This window comes from Triturus cristatus, chromosome 5_2 (genome assembly GCF_964204655.1).
Source record: "Triturus cristatus chromosome 5_2, aTriCri1.1, whole genome shotgun sequence".
NCBI lineage: Eukaryota > Metazoa > Chordata > Amphibia > Caudata > Salamandridae > Triturus > Triturus cristatus.
Window position 1 is genome coordinate 45,275,516 of NC_140588.1, and position 21,219 is coordinate 45,296,734.

Sequence of the window (21,219 nt, forward strand, 5' to 3'; positions counted from 1 at the left end):
CAGCCGAAGATTTCAAATCGGCTATCCAATCTCTTGTCCTTTCAAAGATTGACTACGGAAACGCTTTACTCTCCGGAACACCCAAAGTTCACCTAGCCCCCCTCAAATCTGTCCTCCACTTAGCGGCCAGACTTACTACTGACTGTAAGCATTCTGAACACATCTCACCTGCCCTCAAGGACCTCAAATGGCTTCCCATTGAAGACAGATCCTCCTATAAAATTGCCTGCTTTACTCAAAAAGCCCTTTATCAAAAGACACCAATTTACCTCTCCAACAAACTCACTAAAGCAGGCTGCGCCCGGACGTTGAGAAGCACAAACTCTCTCCTTCTCGTCCCCCGCTGTTAAAAAAAAAAAAGCATCTCAGTCACGCTCCTTCTCTGGAAAGGCCCACAGCATTTGGAATGCCCTCCCCAAAGATCTACGATGTACCCCTTCCTATATCAGTTTAAAAAAAGGCCTTAAAATACACCTGCTCAACAAATATTGGGGTACTTAATCCCTCTACTACCATACTTGTTCTACACACCTCTCATCCCTTAAACACTTCTGCTGTCCCCACTCATTCCCAACACTTCCCCATCTTGACCCCTCCACTCTACCTCCCTCTTCTACATCCTAACTTTCCCCCTCCCTCTCCTTCTCACATACTTAATCCCTCCTGCATTATTATGTCCCCTGAACATACCCTTATGCACTTTTATACTGTTATTGTCTGTATTGCTCAATTGACTCTTTTAGTCTACCATGTATAATTGCTTCATTTTATATCAATTGTTCTGTTTCTTTCCCTAAATAATTTTATGCAAATGTAAAGCGCTCTGATACCCCCGGGTGAAGCTAGCGCTATATAAAACTTCTTAAATAAATAGAAATAAATAAAATAAGTACAAAGTTTATATTTTCCCAAAAAGAATCCTATTACAAATGCCCAGGATAATACCTTTAATTTTCAAATGTTTCAAATTTAATAATAACTCTCTGCCTTTCAAATCAGAATCATAAGATATCATTTTAACTTTTTAGGAGTTACAGAATTAAAATGAACACACAATTTTTCTTCCTATTGCCACAGAAGCAAAAATGTGACTTACCTGTTGTCACCTCGGCCATAGAAAGATGGGATTTCTGAATCAAAGCAATTATGGCATCGAGTCTAGCGATATTAGATAATATCCTTAATGGGATTGCCAAAATCTTTAATGTTTCATGTTATAATGCTAACCATGATCAGAGCATTAGAGTACAGGAAGCTAGCAGATTTTGCTGTTTTACCACAAAATACTCATTACCATTATTAATAAAAGTATGAGTAGATCCAAGAAGGATACAAATAGAATTTTCAATAAATGAAAAACACCCACTAGAAACAGAGGGACTAAGAAAAAAGAAAGAAATGAAGAGATTTGACAGTAGCTCAAATTCCACGAAAAAGACTATCACTATGAAAGAAAATGAAGATAAAGAAATGACGAGAACTGCTGGAAGAAAATTCATTTCACATGTGACTGCTTCTCTTCACCACACCATAAAAAACACAGCCAATAAGCTAAATTGTGGAACATCCATAAAACAAATATTTCTAAAATATGAAACGAAAAAGTAGACAATGTTAGACTAAAACACATGAACAGTTTACAATAGCAACAATTATACATATAAATTAGGTTAAATAGGCACACAATAAGATGACGTATACAAAATCACCTTGTGGTGTTCACATTAAATGTCAAATTTGTCCCCACAATAACTCTTGTGATATTCCTTCAATTTTGACAGATCCTCATATATCACTCCCTAACTGCATGTGTCCCTATAAAAGCAAGGATGGATTAAACCCCATCAAGCATTGAATTGTTATAAACTAGATAAGGCCTCGAGAGACGACACGTATGTCTTCTTTCAACTGTACTCTTTGCGATACCTTGTGTCATAAAAATCTTTTGCCCCAAACAGCCCAAGTTCTTCTTCTTCTTTTCTGCCATTATAACTGCTGAGTTCAGTATATTTCATAACTAAGACAATCATGGCCCTTAGATTATATACAAGGACTTCCAACCAGGTAAAGAGCTATTTGGATGATGAAATGAGTTTAGATACTCAAGCCCAATATTGCAGGTAGAAATTGTTTCATGATTTGAGATAATCTCTTATTTATAGTTTCAAGATATTCTGCTTGCTCTTAATAAGTTTAACTTTAAATTCTAACTTAGAAATCCTCTTTTTTTGTTCTTCCATGAGTGGTTTTAGAGATCTTTTCTCCTCCAAAAGTATCTCCATAGTTAAATAAGGAGTAGGTTTAGGAGGGGGATCTTTTTTGCATGCTTATTGGTTAAGTTAGTAGACATCATGGACTCCTTGTGTAATGTTGGTATGCTAGAGGTGGAGGCAACTTACTTTGGAATAAATGAAGATACATTTTGTTTATCATCATCAGATAGTGACAAATCCATTACAGATATGTGGGATGACTCAATGGTCAGATTGTGTAAATCCTGTTTATTGGGAACAATGGATATTGTGCCCGATATTTCAGTTGTCTCTGTTCTCCACCTAAAAAAGTAAGAAAGACAATTAGGCAGACCATAAAATTTACTATGCAAATAATCTTTTTCACACAAATAGAATGAGATTAGAAATTCACTGATAACACTTCTAGGTGAGGAGATGATTAATTAGTGTTCACACCATAATACATATCTGTCAATGATGAAATCATATACAGCAGTATCCTATAAATTAGCATGGTACAATGCAAAGGTGTTTGCATCACACAGCTTCTATTTATCTAGTACTTAATCAAATTACACAAGGAAACCAGTTGAATGCAAGTAAAAATCACAGTTAAAAATATACTCATGAGCATTGGTTTCTTTCACATTGTTTGTTTGTTTTTTACAGAGTTTTATATAGCGCGAACTTAACCCGAATCGGGTATCAGAGCGCTTCACATAGCCCCAGTTGCGTTACATTAGGACACATTCATTTTTGTTAGGCACAGGGAGATTAAGTGATTTGCCCAGAATCACATGATGTTCACCGTCATTGCTGACACTCAAACCCAGTTCCCCAGATTCGAGGTCGACCGCCCTAGCCGTTAGGCCAACTCCTCTCCCCTTGTTTGGTATATGACTTTACTAAAGAAGTGGCTATCATTTCCATCTATCTACATTGAATCTAAAATCTGTGGAACTGACAGCGGGATTATACCACTTATCCAGTGATTTGACAGACCCCAAACTCACTCCTTTTTTAGAAGTAATAATGACAATATTTCTTACAGGCTTAAATTAAGGTGATGAGGTTATGCATGGCAGATTATCTCCCTGGTTAGGCCTTGCCCAGTATAATCTATACAGATATCTATTCTGCCTTCACAGTCATCACCACAAGTCAGATTAGGTTATAGTTTGGGCTGATGAACCAACATTTGGGTCAGATAAGCAATAATATTAAGCCGCTTGATATAGAAACAAAAATGCTCGAGCAGACACTTTAAAAGCTGTATTATGGGATGGGTTGAATGCATAAAATATCTCTCATAACAGCTGCCACAGAACCCTTAAAATTGCTTTGATAACCTTGGTATAGAGTCTGACTGGAAATTAGGCCTGACTTACAGTAACTTCATAATTCTGTTGAAAAGAGGAGTAAAACATCTTTCCTTTAAGCATGATCTCCATCTGTACAGCTGTAAAATGCTTAGTTGGGTGTGGAGCTCCTACACGATATTAGGATGTCAACATATCATGAATTTGCCTCAGGAAAATCTATTAAAATCCATTATTTGAGTCTGAGGTTTGGTTTGATTTTAGTGAGGCCAGTAGAGTTGGGAGTAGGCACATTGCAACCAACTCATTTTATGTAACACAAGATTGATCAAAGGGTGTCATTAGGCTCTAAAAATTTACAGATGCACTTTCTAAAAGCCAGCTGAACCTCACAATGAACGCCAAAAGTTGTTCATTGTTACATTTCAAACAGTTTTCAACAGACTCCCTATATGTTATCACTCTGAGCCTGAGGAATATGCAGGCTGTTCAGCATAAATATCTTCTCTCTCTGGCAGACCTGGCCAAACGTCACCAGCACACCTCACTGACCTAATGACATTAGTGACTGATGTGATGTTGGCCTTGGTGCTCTGATCATTTGAAATTCAGGTATGCATTGGTGAGGCTTGCAGGTTAACGTTTTCCCATGAATGTATTATTGCACTTAATTTGCAACTTAGGGCCTCATTAGGATGTCAGGAGGACGCTGCCCGACAACCAGAGAAATGGTCTGACCGCCGGATTAAGATCCTGGCTGTCGGAGCACCTCTAAACTGCTCAAGGAGCCCATCTGGGCGGCATTTGGACTGTAATCCCTACAATTAAGGACAAGCACCACAGTAGGGATCACATTGTACATTTCCCACAGCCTTTTCATGGCGGTCCTACCACCATGGAAAGTCTGTCGGAAAGGAACTTTGTTTGAGGGCCCCTAGCAGGGTCCCCATCCCCTGTGGACCTCTGTTATGTGGCCAGTGGGCCCCCCAAACATCCATGCTTAGTTTTCCAGTCACCACATGGTACCTGGCAAATGGTGCATGGAAGTTTAAAAACATGCCTTTTACTACTGCGGCTTGTGCTGCGGCCCTTTTCCGGGCCGCAGCACAAGCTGCAGTAGTATAAGACATGTTTCCGACTGCGACACAGTGACCACATCATAATATGGCAGGTGGGGACGCTAACTACTTCTCAAACCGTCTCCATCCCGTTACGATGGCGGCCGGATACTCATCCAACCACCATCGTAATGAGTCCCTAAGTCCCGATTTGGAGTATGGCAGACAGGTTACTCCATCAGAAACGAGACGGATATCCCTCATCCATATTACAAGTGCATTGTATCCAATAGCACTTGTAATAGGGCAGACGAATGTCCATCACGTTTGCGACAGAGTAACCCGTCAACTGTCCATCTGTCCATCAGACTAAATCAAGCCTAACGCCATATTTATGCTCAAATTGGCTTTTGCACTTTATTTCTAACTTTAAACAGTTTTTTACAAGTTATTATATGTATTACAATAATGGTTTTAATCAGCTGAACAATAAATATTATCTATCTTGAAAATAAAAAAGAGTGCATCCCACCGTCTCGAGAAATGGCAGCCATCATGCATCCTTGAAGAGAATAAGCACGAAACAGCACCTATGAAGAAATGGCACATAGAACATACAGAAATAAGGAAAGTGTCATGTACTCTGCTGTTTCCAACACTCTATTCCAGCAAAGTGAGCAGCTACATATGTGGGAGCAAAACCATACCCTAACATTTGGACACACAAAAATTCACCTAAATTGGTTCTTCCACAGTTTACTGGATCGGGGACAGTGTTAAACCTTATTTTCATGAGGCAATTTGTTCCTGCATGGAGGCACCTCCCCAAACATCAATAAGTGATTGGAGCACTGAGTGATTCTTTTATAGCCTCTACTAAAAATGTTTGAGCACATCTTTTTCAGCCAATGTTCCTAGTTCTGAGGTTGTTACGTAAGCTAAATACGCCCGTATGGGTTGAGATGAACAACATGTGTTATTCCAGTTAGATGGGTCTGTTAGTGGTTCAGCCTTTCTCATGCAAAACCTCTGGCCTCTCTTAGTGTTTGTTGACCTGTGAAGGTGCTGTGTCTTGGTCCATATTCTGATTGTGTGCCTTGTTGCAGAAGAATAATCCTTGATGGTTCAGTGACTGAGGATGTCTTTTGGATAATATACATTGTCTTTGAAGTAGTTAGATGACGGTTCAATTGCTCTTTTGGTCATGTGTTATTTTCTAAAAGGTGTGAACATTCTCAAAGGTGAAGAGCTGAAATACTCCTCCCAAGTGCAAGGCATTATTAATTCTAACATCAGAAGGCTGCTTCAAGTTTGTTTTTGGTTATAAAATAATCTTTCCTGGGAGCGCGCGGCGCGACGAGGCAAGATGGCCGCCACGTGAGGAGCTCCGCTCGGTTGAGACAACTTGAGGAATAAGGGACCTTCATTTCTGTACGTGTCTCAGCGGTTTCGGCAGATTTCGATGTCGTAAGTGGCAGAGTGCATCATGGCAAGTTTTTTAGACCGAAATACGGTCTTTTCACCACTTTAAACACTGATTTCTGCCCCCTCAGATAATCATTTTTCTTTTTTTTAATTTCAATGCAGCATTTTTTTTTACTTATTGTTTTTCATTTGTCTTTCTCTATGGAGCGGTGATGCCCTCTGCTCAATCTTGGCCATGATTTAATGCCACGGGGAAGGTTTTCTCCTTTCTACTTTTACGGATGGTTTTGTGCCTCATTCAGCGCGCTGTATTTTCCGGCATCAAGTTCTCATATTTAGGTGGTCAGAAGAGTTTCATGTACATTTCTCACGCAATGTCCTCAGTTTGTTCTGATGGTAAGATCTGACCTCCCATCATTCTGTCACTTTGGTACCACTGGTGTTGCAGGTTTTTTTTTTTTTTCCGCTTTCACTGTCAGCTCGCTGTTCTTTTGACGCCTGCCTCGGCCACACCATAATCCAACGCTCTTCATTGCTGTGTTGTGTTTTAAGTATCACCGCTTTACCTCACGGAGTGCCGGTTTTGCGCTACATCATCCCCCAACCCTGTTCCACGTGCATCACAACTGTTCTTCTTGCTGTCCTCATTTGCTTTCATTAGCAATTCATCTGCCGTATTACTTTCAACATGGACTCCACACATTCAAATAAATCTCATGGAAGCACCTCAGGTGATCGGAAGGACACTAATGCATCTTTTGTCAAACGCTCCAAAAAAGATCCTCCTTCTCCAACTAAATCACCTTTACCTCTTACACTCGAGGACATCATGGAGGAGCTACGTCTTATTCGTCCTTTCATGACGGACACTGTTGCCACACTTCAGCGATTAGATGACAAATGGTCTAGCCTGGACACACGACTGACTGCTGTGGAGCAAAGGATCAGTGATGCTCAAGATGTCGTTGCTAGAGTTGACACACTCACCAAGGATGTCAACCAGCTTCAAAGGGTTGCGGAGGATTTAGGGAATTGTAACAGGCGCAACAACCTTCGTATTTATGGCATTCCGGAGGGTTCTGAAGGGTCCGATATGATTCAATTCCTGAAGACCCAAGTTCTCCAAATTGTTGGCCTTCTGAAATCTTCGGACTTCAACATACAGCGTGCTCATCGCCTGGGGCCAAAGTCTACATCCCCTACATCTAAACCTAGAGGTATCATTGCATATTTCCTTCTATATTCAGAACTTATGACGATTCTCCAAGCTGCCAAGCAACATAAGCAGATGATTTGGTCTGGACATAAAGTATTTTTTACCCAAGACGTTTCTAAACCTACTGCGTCTCGTCGGAAGGAATTTTTGGACCTCAGACCTGCATTGCGAGCCATGAATGCACGCTATGGCTTAATCCAGCCTTGTTTTTTCAAAGTGACCTATAAAGAAAGAACATTTAGTTTTGATGATCCTGCAGACCTACGGAAATTCATCCATACTCACAAAGGAGAACTTATGGAACTGAGCAAACCCTAAATGTCATATTAATGTCCTATTATTGAGTCTTGTTCTTATTTTACTCTATTGTGTAGAGCATTGCTCTCTTGCTTCTTATGCTCATCTCCTTTTATGTTTCGCAGGTCCCCCCATGTGGTGTTGTTGTCAAAGGTCATCTTTCATATCGTTTTGGTGTTCATTTTGTGCATCCCATCATGCTGCTGTTTCCTTTCTCGTGATGTTTGGTAAGTTCCCTTCACTTGTTCCATTTGGTTGCCTTTAGCCTTAGATTCTTATTTTCATAGTTTCTTTTTTCTTTTCGTGATATATGGTGACCCTGTCTCTCCGGTCTCTCTTCTTAGTGCAGTTGCCTTGCTTTTCGTCGCTCCCCTCCCACATCAATGTCCTTCGATTCACTGTCCTTCGTGGCTAAAGCCCCTTGGCTTTCTGCCATCCTCCATTTGTTGTTTTCTTCCAGGGGAAGCTGTTCCCCCTTTCCCTCCTTCTCACCATTTTCCCTTCTCTCTCCTTTTTTTTTCTTCTCTCCTTCCTTCCCATCCCATATTCCCTTCCTTTTTATCCCTCTCACCCCTACTTTTTTGGCAACATTTACACTATCTATTCCTATCTACATTCTCTTTTTTCCCATTTCTGCTTACGATACTCTACTGTTTTCCTATTCTGTCTCTGTCTCCACTTCTGTCGTGGTCATATGCTCTAGCCCCCTTGCATCAGGTTCTCCCTCTTCATTCATTTGTATTCAACTTATTTTTACTTTTTCTCTCTCTTCTCCCACTCTGCTTTGAATTCTTTACTTCCTTTTGCTTAATCCTATTTTTCTTCCAGAGATGAATGGTCTGCGTGTCATTTCTTGGAATGTCAAAGGTATTCGAAACCCAGTTAAAAAGCAACGTATTTTATCTCACTTAGCGAGACTGAAATGCCATGTAGCAATGTTACAGGAAACTCACCTTAATTCACAGGATTTGTCTTCACTACGTAAACAATGGGTTGGAGAGGCATTCTGCTCTCCGGCAGTGAACAACAAAAATGGTGTTATCATTTTGTTTCATAACTCGTTGACTGTTCAGTTACACAATGAGCTTCATGATAGCTGTGGTAGATGGTTGTTTATAGATGTTACTATTAATAATACAAAATTTTCCTTCTGTAATGTTTATGGCCCTAATGGTGTTGATTTAACCTTCTGGAATGACTTCTCCTTGCTTCTTTCTTCTCATGCGACTGATGATTTAATTGTGGGAGGTGATTGTAACCAACTTATGGATCCCTTTCTAGATCGTAAATCACTCACTAGATATATCCCCAATAAGATGCAGAAGTCCTTTTTTAAGGCCATCTCTTCTAGAGATCTCATTGATTCATGGAGACTTTCCCACCCTGCCACTTTAGAATTTTCCTTTTTTTCTCCTGTGCATTCATCACACTCCCGCATTGACTATATTTTTTTTACCCAACATACTCTCCAATTTATGACTAACTCAGAATTAGGGTCCATTCTTATATCCGATCACGCCCCTGTAATACTAGACTTGGATTATCCCTCTCCTACTCCCACCTCTCGGCACTGGCGCTTTAATAACTCTCTCCTTCTTGACACACAATTCACTGAACAATTTACGCTTTTTATAGAGGAATTTTTCAAACACAATCTTCATTCTACCTCCCATTTTCATTTTATTTGGGATGCTTTCAAGCCTGCTGCCAGAGGATTTATTAGATTAAAGACCTAGAGCATCTTTACTTCACCAAGAATTCTTCAGACATACTCTCCTCTCTCATTAAGGCGAAAATGCAATATAACAAACACTCTTGGGACTCTGCATGTAATAATCTTCTTAAATTTCATGCCAAAATGTACGGGGGACGTAATAAGGCGGGCAAATCTCTTGCTAATTACCTCAAAATTAAAAAGCAAAAATCCAAAATATTCTCCATTATTGATTCGCAAGGAAATCATCAATTTACTGATGATAAAATACTTGACTGTTTTGTTCAATATTATTCTTCCCTTTACACTCCGGAATTTGTTCCCTGTACCGCACAACTCGACTCTTTCTTTCAATCAATTCCTAAATCTTCAGATTGCTTTACTGACCTTTCTTCTCTGGATGTTCCTATTTCAGATAAGGAGATTCTTAATGCTATTACTCTTTTACCTAAAGATAAGGCACCTGTCCCAGATGGCTTTACGGTTCGCTTCTATCTTTACTTTAAGGATATTCTATTTCCACATTTACTTTCATTGATCAATCACTTTCTTGCCCAGGGAGAATCCAAAGGTTCCTTTACAGAGGCAATGCTATGTCTAATTTCCCAAAAAGAGAAAGATCCCTCCCTTTGTAAGAATTATCGACCTATATCCTTAATTAATACTGATTGCAACATTTTTGCTAAAATTTTGGCATCTCGCATTAATAAGGTCATCCCTAACCTTGTTAATATTTATCAATCTGGGTTTGTTAAAGGCAGGTCCATTACTGATAATTCGAGAACCATCCTCAACATCATTCACCTTGCCTCAAAGGTGGACTTCCCAATTGCAGCCATTACTTTAGATGCTGAGAAAGCATTTGACAGAGTTAGTTAGGATTTCATGTTTGGTGCGTTGAGGTGGCATGGCTTCAGCCCTTCCATTATTCAATATATTAAATTGTTATATTCTGCTCCCTCTACCTCTATCTGGGTCAACGGCTCTCAATCTCAATATTTTCCCTTACATAGAGGTACCAGACAAGGTTGTCCACTCTCCCCTCTTCTTTTTATTCTTGCGTTAGAACCCTTCTTAGAAAAAATTCGTCGTTCACCAACATATACTGGCTTTACATTTCAGAACACTGATATTAAGTTTACTGCCTATGCGGACGATATTTTACTCTATATCTCTAACCCATTACCTCTTTACCTTCCCTCTTTTCTTTGTTACAAGAATATTCTCTGGTTTCTGGTTATAAACTTAATATAGATAAATCTGAGGTTTTACCCCTTAACAAATTCTGCCTTCCTCACATGTTCCATGGTTCTGATTTTGAATGGAATTCCGGCAATATTAAATGTCTAGGCATTCTCTATGCCAATACTATTAGAGAAACCATCAATCTTAATCAGAAAGAAATACTCAAAAATCTTTCCTCTCTTGTTGATAGCTGGTCTCCCCTTTTCCATTCCTGGTGGGGGAGGCTTGCAACCATTAAGATGATGCTTCTCCCCATTGTTAATTTTTATCTCTCAATGCTTCCAATCTCCCTGCCTCTCTACTTTTTTAAAACAATATATCGCATATTTACAACGTTCTTATGGAATAATCATAAAGCCAGGATCTCTCTTTCTCGTCTTCAACAACCCAAAGAACTGGGTGGTGTTGACTTCCCCAACCTCACTCGATTTCATTCTGCCTTTACTTTAAATCAAATTTGGCCTTTTCTATCGGTTTCGTCCGACCCGCCTCAAACAGCCTGGAGCTCAATTGATCTTACGGCCACTCGCCTCTCTCAACCTCCGCAGCGCTTTCTCTCTCCCATCTTTAAACACTCCAAAGCACTCGCTCTCTCACTGTTTCGTTCCTCCCTCTCACAGTCAGAGTTTCACTCTTTAACCCCAATATGGTATAATAAATCTATAAAGATTAACCACAGAGCGCTCTTTTGGAAAGAATGGATTGACAAAGGAATCATCTCTTACGATCATCTACTTAGTGACAATTCCTTGAGAGACTTTTCTGATCTCCGTGCCTCTTTCAACCTCTCTAGCACACATTCTTCCCAGTATCCCCTGCTTAAAAACTCCTTAGCCTCCATTATCTCTCATAACGCTTCCCTGCCCACCACAGACGCAGTCCTCCCCCCTCTACCGGACTTTACTATTCCCCTCAAAGCTTCTGCAATTTACAAATTACTTTCCCGTCCCTTCACTGACAGACCCAAATCTAAACTTGAACTCTCATGGGAAAAAGATTTAGCTCAACAATTTCGCCTTCAGGTTTGGAATTCATTATGGTCCAAGTTACATACTGCTTCCCATTCCGCCAGCACCACACAGACTCTATACTTTTTTTACAATAGACTTTTTTATACCCCTCATGATTTACATAATTTTAAGTTAACTGACTCCAAAAAACGCTGGTCTTGTTCTCATGCTGATAGTGATTTTTTTCATATGTCCTTTCACTGCCCATTGGTTAAATCCCTGTGGTCTCGTATTTGGTCTAAATTAAACGAAATATTAGCTACTGACCATTCCTTTGAGATTTTTCATATCTTTCTGGGTGGTGCTTCTCCTATATGGAATGTTCAATGTATTGTACAAAATTTATAGATTTATATTTAGCCATTTCCTTACAGATAATCACATCCAATTGGAAAGATACTTCAAAGATTTCATACAATGCATGGTGGAATTTACTTTGTCATCATCATAGGCTTGATCGTGCTTTTGCTACCACAGTACCTCTTTTGATCAAAAAAGATTTGTTATGGTTGCCTTTAACTAATTTTCTCTCTAGAAATGTTCTATGATTCACTTAGTTGTTTATACAATTATTAAGTTTCTGTTATTATATGATGTATCCTCTTTATATCGATTGCCTTTCACCCCTCCTTTTTCCCCCCTCTTCTCTTTTTCTTTCTCCTGTTCCTCCCTCCCCACTAAAAATATATATACCCTTAAAAGCTTTTCCCCTATGTATATTCCCTATATCCTTTCTGGCATTTTTGAAAATTTTGTAAGAATTCATTTTTCCTGCCTTATCTTACTGCCTGTTGATTTTTTTATTTGTATTGATGTTTTACTTGGATTATCATTTTCAATAAAGCTTCTTAAATAAAAAATAAATAATCTTTCCTTCCCCCACACATCTAAAACCATCATCATCACTTTGTTTTCTCCATACACCTACAGACCCTAGTCCCAATATTACATTTTTGAGTGGTAACTCTGCCGCAAGAGTACAGAGAGGGCTGAGGCTCTCTTATGGGTCATTATTTAGTCCATATTATTTTTTAAATTTCTGTTGTCAGGTTTTTTTCAGCTTTTTTCTCATTTTCTAAGATTTTGGGTGGAAAGAGAATTCTTGTAGAGTTTGTTTTCTGAGCCCCTTTGTTTAAGTTTCTTTAAGGGTGATTAATTCGGGGCTGTGCTTCACAGTGATTTACTTGCAAGCTTGTCATTTTCTCTTCATTCTGATTCATCAATACATCGTGATACTGGATTTGTATATTCTGGGTTATGTCTGAGGTCCTAGGCTCAGTACTCCTAGGCTTCCTCATTGATATTTTTCATGATAGAATGGTGTTGGCAAGCTGAACATATCTTTTGTTGATGGTATATTCTCAAACAGTAAACAGTGATGAGGAAGAGAGACAATATAGTAATTGCTCTTCCTTACTTCAAGCCCAAGCCTTCCCTTTCACAGTCCTTGCATTCCAGGCCTCCAAAAGCATTTTGGTAAGCTACAACCACCATTCAGTCTGGTATAATTCAGTATATGATATACCAGGGACGATCTTATATGACAGAGGAAAGAGGGGAGTTATCCATATGTTTGTCTATAAAAACAAAAAGTCATTGTTTGCTGATCTACAAATGGGCAAGAGTTCCAGTTTCCGTGTGACGTAGTTAAACACTCTTCTTATTAGTGATTGGACTCAGATTGATGAAGATTACTCATTAACAAAACAATTGGCGAAGCTAACAATTTTACTCAAATTGTGGTCCAAAAAAAGTTACAGCAAATATATTTTCCACTATTTATTTGTGTTGCTTGCATTAATAGTGAATGGTCCAAACATACAATGCGCATGTTACAGACATGTTACATAAAGGTTCTAGGCCAAACAGATAAGCAATTTTCCACAATTGTTGCTGTTTTTGCATCATAAGGAAACAATCAAATACATGTTGTCTTCACATTTAAAAAGTACAAAATGGGACTTCGTGTGAAGGAAAAAGTTTGCTTCATTTTTATAAAGGGTATTCACGGGTAACAGACAGGATGCCCTCTGGAAATGTACTCTTAACACACTTGGCGGACACATATTAGCTAAACAGGAACCACCTCACCGGAAGAGCCTGATTTCAGAACAGAAACCACCTCACCGCAGGAACTGGTTTCAGAACAGGAACTTCAGTACACGCAGGGACTGGACTCTGAACAGAAATCACATGACAGGAAGGGTCTGGTCTTACTGATATGGAGTTTGTGTTTGGTGGCCGCCTGAGACGAGAGTTTGACTAAAAAGAGGAGTTTAACTGAACCTTTCTGCTTACATTAATGCCTGTGATTGGCCTGTATCAATAAGGGCAGCCTATATTTTTGGTAATGATTTCATCTGTTTCCTCTGTTTTGTTGTGGTTTAAGTCTTTTTATGTCATGTGAAGTGAACCAAAAACGGTATGGTTTATTCTTCATTATGAAAGCAACAATAATGAGGCAAAATATTTTTGCCTCAATTCTTGAACGAAATATGATGTGAGTGGAGTGGCGTGCAATGGAAAAACTCATCTGAACCTTTACAACTTTTTTTTATTACTCTTATGTAGAATTATTACCGTATTCGTTCTATGAGTTAGAATAGCATAAGCAGGGAAATTACATGATTTCTCTCCGCAGTTGCTGTTATATGGAAACTCATTTATAATGACAATAAATTCTTGTAAGCCACCCACAGAGTTTTAAGAATGCTAATACAGAAAATAAATGTCATTTTCACTGATACTTCTTCTCTTCATGTTTAGGATTATGAATCGGCATGGCTCAATTGAAATGTATAGGGCAAAATTTGCAAATTTGCAGTTGGACCTGAGCGAGCGCACACGTGATGCATTTGCAGACAGGAAACTGTAAGAATAAAACCTTATTTTCTAACATTATTTTCTCGGAAATGTAAATGATGATTATGTCTATTGTCGTTCTGAGAATATTTGAAAATAAATGTACACACTATTCGTTCCAGACCACTGAACCCAGTGTTTTGGGTAGGACAGGGAGGAATTACACAAGTGTGTGCTTTCCAGTAGCTGTAGCGGAAATCAGCTGCCCCAGTGCAGCGGTAGCCCCCTCTTCTTAGCACCAAAGTTCATTCATACTGCCCTCCTCGAAATCATAAGCTAATAGCAGCAGGGAAAATGCAGAGAAATGGAAGGGGCAGAAAGGAGAAATGGAGAGAGGTTAAGACTAGAAGAGCAAATATACATAAGGGGAAGAATGATGGGGAGTGAGCTAGATAGCAAGGGATACGGATAAGATAAAAGAAGACAAGATGGTAAAAGGAACTCGCAAGAAAGAGATAGAAAGAAAGACATGGACAGAGAATGAGAAAAGCTGATCTAGGGAAATACCTAGATTACTTACCAGTAATCTTCATTACTCAGATTCTTCCTTCCTTATCCCAGGACTTACTTGATGAGGAAAGGCCTATCTCTCCTCCATCGGTACCCCATAGCAAAGCTCTCTTTTCGATATAATCCTTTGAAAAGGGAGCTGTTACTATCAGACACTTCACTTGGTTGGTCTAATTGCGGGCTGCCACCCCCCCCCCCCCCCCCGGGGTGTATCCTTTGTGTTTGACTCTTTGGTCCTCGGTTGTTAGCCTTACGGTCCCTATGACCAAAAAAGGTGAATTTTGAAAGGGATGGCCACCTTCGGGGTGGAGGGCGGCTGGGTGGGGGTAGGGGGGTAGGGTTCACACGCACACATTGTTATGGTTATTGTGCACACTTTATTGTAACATTGCTTGCCATGTTGCCGCTGCGTACACGTCCTGACAGACAAGAGTTCATACACTGGCCAAATGCCATGGTTAGGTAACATTCAGGGGCCCTCGGCCATCACCATTATGTCCTGGAATGTCAGGGGGCTCAATAATACCCGTAAAAGACGGCAGGTGATCCACTATCTCATGCGACACAAGGTCGACATAGCATACTTACAGGAGACACATCTCCCCGTTACCGATTCAGCACATTTTGGCACCAGCTGGGGCCCGCATAGGTTTTTTGCCAATTACAGCAACTACGCTAAGGGCACGGCCATATTGATCCACCAGAGGGTACCTTTTACACTTACAGATGCGACCCGAGACCCTGAGGGCAGATACGTAATGGTCACAGGTATCCTGTATGGACACACAGTCACCTTGGTCAATGTTTATGCACCCAATGTAGACGCCCCTGATTTTTTCCATGACCTGAACGCATGGGTCACAAAACTAGGTCCCCATGCATTACTCCTGGGAGGAGACCTCAACTTACTAATTCACCCCGTCCTGGACAGCACCTCCAAGGCGCCGGACGCCAAGCCACGTGCGCGGCGAGCATTGAGGGACCTCTGTGAACAACACACTTTAATTGACATTTAGCGGCAGCGTAACCCCGCCCTTACCGCCTACACCCATTACTCTGGCCCACACGGCACCTGGTCAAGGATAGATACTGGCTGATCTCTCCCACGGTTGCTGACTGGTTTGCCTCCCATACTACGTTTCCTTGCACGTACTCTGATCACTCTCCGATAGTGTTACATTTAAGGCTCCCACGCCCAGAGGGGTATGAGAAACAGTGGCGCTTCCCTGGTAGAGCCCTCCAGACGACCTGTTCAAGGCTGTGATCAGGGACGCGATAGAGGACTATTGTGAGCTTAACACCGGCTCGGTGGACACTGTGGCGGTTTTGTGGGAAGGTTTCAAGGCCGTTATCAGGGGAGCGTGTATTTCCAAGCAGTCGGGGGTACTTAGAGATCTTAGACAGACGATGACCCACATTAAGCAGGAAATAGCAGTGATAGACTCCCAACTTACGACTCTCCCGGACACAGCGGCTCGGGCTGCGAGACTTTCCCTATTGACGGAATACATCGACACAGCGGAGCGTGAGATTTTATACATGGGGAAATACCACACGGCTATACGATACGGGAAGGGGGAGCGGCCCGGTAGAGTCCTTGCGCAAATGCTGAGACCATATTACAGCAAGAATTATATCACTGAATTACATTCCGCAAACGGCACCACTCTCACTTCCACAGTGATTATCCAGGATGAGTTCCTAAATTATTACACTACGCTATACACGTCTAGAGCCAACCCTGATGGTACGGCACAAACTGAGTATTTAGACGAAATCGCACTGGTTTTTTTTGAAAAGCATATGCTTGACTTCATGGCGGCGCCAATCTCCGTGGCTGATGTTCTACTTGCCGTAGACTCCACGCGGGGCTCTTCTGCCACAGGATTAGACGGTTTCACCGGTGACTTCTATAAAGAATTGAAGGATATTCTGGCCCCCCAGTTAATCGAGGTGTATGCAGAGGCCTTGGAAAAACAAAGCCTTCCCCCCACGATGCGTGAAGCTGTGATTATTCTGCTTCCGAAGCCGGGTAAAGACTCTAAATAGCGCGGTTCTTAACGACCGCTGTCCCTACTGAACTGGGACTACAAAATACTGGCGAAAATGCTCGCCGACAAGCTTTCACAGCTGATGGAGTAGATCATCTCCCCAATGCAGTCTGGTTTCGTACCCAAACGCTCTACATCCTTGAACCTCCAAACACTGTTCGCTGTGCTGCACAGAATCCAACCGTAGGTTCCTGCAGCAGCGGTGTTACTTGACGCGGAGAAAGCGTTTGACTCTTTGGAATGGCCATTCCTAGTGGAAGTAATGCAGCGCATGGGCCTACCTTATAGTTTCATCGTAATTGCCTCCTTACTATACAGCGGCCCTTCGGCCCAACTTCGCCTGAATGGTACTCTGTCCAAGCCGTTTTGTTTATACAGCGGGACTAGACAGGGTTGCCCCCTATCCCCTCTATTATTCATTTTAGCGATGGACCCACTAGTCCGGCACTTCCAAGAGCGCCATCTGCATAGAGGACTACAATTCAAAACGGGCCCGCTTTTGGCTTCCCTATACGCGGATGATACCATCCTGTATGTCCGGGAGCCTCATCTAAACCTGGCTCCTCTAATTAGGGAAATCATCCGATTTGGCAGATTCTCGGGGCTGGGCATCAATTGGCACAAGTCTATTATATTCCCACTAACGGAGTCCACGGTCCGACGGGACTGCGAATTTCCTCTGGAATGGTGCCAAGACTCGGGTGAAATATCTCGGCATCCACATCCACCTGGACACTGTTCAGATCATACGCTTGAACTATGGGCAGACCTTTCAGAAAATAGTAGAGCAGGTGGACAGATGGCTAAGACTACCCTTGTCTCTAGCTGGCAGAGTGGCTATTATAAAAATGGTGGTCCTCCCCAAATTGCTATATCGATTTAATAATATCCATGTGCCCCTGTCAGAGGGTTTCGTTCGCACTCTAAGGTCGCTTATGATCCGGTTGGTATGAGATGGCAAGCATCCTCGAGTTCGCTGGTCCATACTGACCCTGTCTTATGACAGAGGAGGTTTTAATGTCCCAGACTTCCAACTGTACTACCTGGTGGCGCAGTGCCGCTACACGCACGCCTGGTTTCACCCAGATGCATGTATCCCGTATCTGAGACCAGAGGTGGACCTAGTTCTTCCGGACAAACTGAGCGAGATCTTGCCGGGTGGTTTCCCACGGGAAAAGCAGGATATTCAGACAGTGTCAATGACTGCCTGGGCCTGGGATAAGCTGCGAAGGCGTGCGGGGGCCACAGCTTTATACTCCTCCGCCCTACCTTTGCCCAACACCAGATGGTTCCCACTCACTGGAGAGCGAATAGTACAGCGCACATTAGCAACAGCAGACATAGCTAAGATAGGTGATCTGTTTCCCGGGAGGCATGTTTTCACAATAGACGACGATGACAGATTCCTGGATTGCAGTTTTATGACCTGCTTCCTAATGTGCAAAATGAAAGCCGCCTTGCGTGCAGAGTTTCTCTCATTTCCGGTTGAGCCGGATGCATTCCCCCCACTTAGCTTGGTCCTGGAGAACACAAGTGGCGCTCGCCTGGTTTCTAAAATATACAAGGCCTGCGCTCAGCTCCTTCCTGTAGAAGACTCCAGGATCAGACAGGAATGGGAGGTGGATGTGGGCGGGACGATCACAGACGACCAATGGAAGAAGTGTTGTGTGGTCACCAGGGACATCTCGCTTAACAGCCGCCATAAGTTATTACATTTTAAATTCCTCTGCCGTGCTTATTTCACACCAGCCATGGCCCACAAGATTGATGCTACCAAACCTCACAATTGCTTGAAATGCACCTCCCCACACGCTGGTTTTCTTAATCTGGCCTGGTCCTGCCCTCGTTTACAGACCTACTGGGCGGAGGTACATGAGACACTGGGGAAAATCATGGGGATTCCACTTGTCCCCCTTCCTGAAATTGCCCTCCTGGGTTATACAGTTCAGATTCCCAAGAAAGCTAGGACGATGGCGTCCCTGGGGCTGTTGCTGGCGAAGAGGGAGGTGGCCATCCACTGGGGCAGGAAAACGGCCCCCAAGCTACAAGACTGGCTGCGTAGCCTAGTGTACTGCAACACTAATGCAGTTATACGCCAGTTTGTGCCACCGACATCCCGTCCTAAAGACATATGGGGACCGTTGCGAGCACACTTGGACACGGCCAGGCAAACTTCCGCCTCACAAACAAACAATGGCATAGTGCTGGAAGGAGTGGGCTGAGAGACGGGTGCCACACACTGTCGCATGGCACGACATGGCGGAAACTCGTGGTGAGACTGCGGCTCAGAGTATCCACAGGAAAGCGACTGCTTAAAGCTTTATAGGATGGAATGGGGAGGTGGGGGGCGTGGGGGTGGGTGCAGGATCCGGTGTTCATTGGGTGTTGCCACTGTGTGGGTCAATATTCTTTCCATTATTGTATCGTAAACTGTCAGGTACGGTTCATTTTTTTTGGGTTGTGCAAAAACCATGTGCAATGCAATGTGAATTGTCTCCTTTATTTGGAAAATCAAGTGTTTTAAAAAAACTGCATGAGGCAAAAAAAAAAAAAAGGGAGCTTACGCCACTTTCCTCAGTGCACCTTACGTGATCCCTGCAAGCACTTACTGTTAATCCCAAGTTAAAAAGCCAAGATTTGCAAACAAAGCTTCACATTTAGTAAGTACTGAGAATAGGAAGGAAGAATCAGAGTGATGAAGATTACCGGTAATTAATCTAGGCATTTCCTCCCCATCTCCTTTCTCATTCCTTTACTTACTTGAAGAAAGTATACCAAGCAGTATGCCTTAGCTGAAATTTATCAACCTGATCAGAATACATACCAGAATCAAAACCAATGCTGTCTCATGGTTTTGCTACAGCATTAAATAATGAAGGTAGTTTGAGTGAAAAAAATGCCCTATATGAGTCACTGGTGACAATTATACTTCCAGACCAACAAGTCCCATCAAAAGCAAAGTGAAAAATTAACATGAAGGCTGCATCAGTATGTATTTATTGTTGCTACTTTGGCTTTGATGACCAGGAAGAGACGATCTGGCTGAAGAAGTTACAGAAAACCACTCAGTGGCCCAGAATGTAAGAGATAAAGGATCACTTCAAGACACCGATGATTTTAAAAATCAGTGCCTCAAATGTGATCTAAAACCACAGTGGTCACCTGAGAGTGAACTAAACTAATGCATTCTAGATGTCTATGATATCTAAGGCAAGAGCACCTGCCTTTGGACCAATCACCCAGACAGAAATGTTCAAGCATCTTCCAAAGGTGCAGGTGAAACAATCAAACAGAGTCTACTGAAAAAAAAAGCAGACGGATTTTTATTTGCCCATGTCTTCTGATCTCTTATCCGATTCCTAACCAACGTGATAATGCAGAATTACTACCATGGAAATACCATACCTTTAAAGAAGTGAGCTGCTAATTCTAGCACCCAGAAGAAAGGCCATAAAATGCACAACTCATCATTCATGAAAAGTAGTACTATGATGTAGCACAAGCTCACATTCCAGCTACTGGATCAATATGAGATCTTTCAGTCTGGTGGTTGATTACCTCAAACTGAGGCCAGGGGCTTGATTACTTTTACGGGGGCTGAAGACCTTGAAAACAGAAGACAGAATTTGGGATTGGAGTGCAGTCCTGTGATCTCAGTAACCATGACTCTTCTATGCGAAGGTCCTACTCTGAGACTGGGTAAACAAGGCAAAGAGAATAGCACCCACCCCACAGGACTCCCTCAGAGGAAATCTGGATAACTGATGTTGTAAAACATAAAAATAATTCCTGAAACTATAGCCAAAGAATTACAAACATCCCCAGGAGAAGGAAGGAACCAGACTCATACCTGAATGGCCTAGATTTCTTCATCCTTCATAAAGAGAGGTACAGAAAGGGAAACTACTCTCCTTGGGGTCCCTAAGAACATGTTAAATAAATACCAAACTTTAAGGAAACTGTTAACTGTAGAAATATGTAAGTTTAATCTTCCACATATGTTTGTGCACAGAGCCATTGTCCTAACCTTCACAGTGTGAGCAAAAATGTTTGCAGACTTTATGGACCAAGATGAAATCCAGTAAGTCAAAGGAATGCATAATTTAGCTGAGCACAAAGACTGTGCAGAAAAACTGCGAATTTATGAAAATCCATGAAATCTACCATCTTCCCTGATCACACTAAAGAAAAAGATGAAGAGATCTCTAAAGCGCTTTGAAGGGAGGCTCTATTGAAGGATCCACTTGCAAAAAGACGCTATAATTTTGGATCGCAATG

General features: G+C 41.7%; 1 protein-coding gene across 3 annotated transcripts in view; it reads left to right on the forward strand.

Annotated features, from left to right (window-relative positions):
* LOC146822634 (uncharacterized) overlaps positions 1 to 21,219 on the forward strand; it is a 1,280,275-nt gene that overhangs the window by 781,521 nt on the left and 477,535 nt on the right. For all 3 annotated transcript variants that reach the window (XM_085606818.1, XM_085606816.1, XM_085606817.1), the window contains 2 exons: positions 7,675 to 7,776; positions 14,285 to 14,389. In XM_085606818.1, coding sequence (XP_085462944.1) covers positions 7,675 to 7,776; positions 14,285 to 14,389 — 207 coding nt within the window. The remainder of the gene's footprint in view (positions 1 to 7,674; positions 7,777 to 14,284; positions 14,390 to 21,219) is intronic.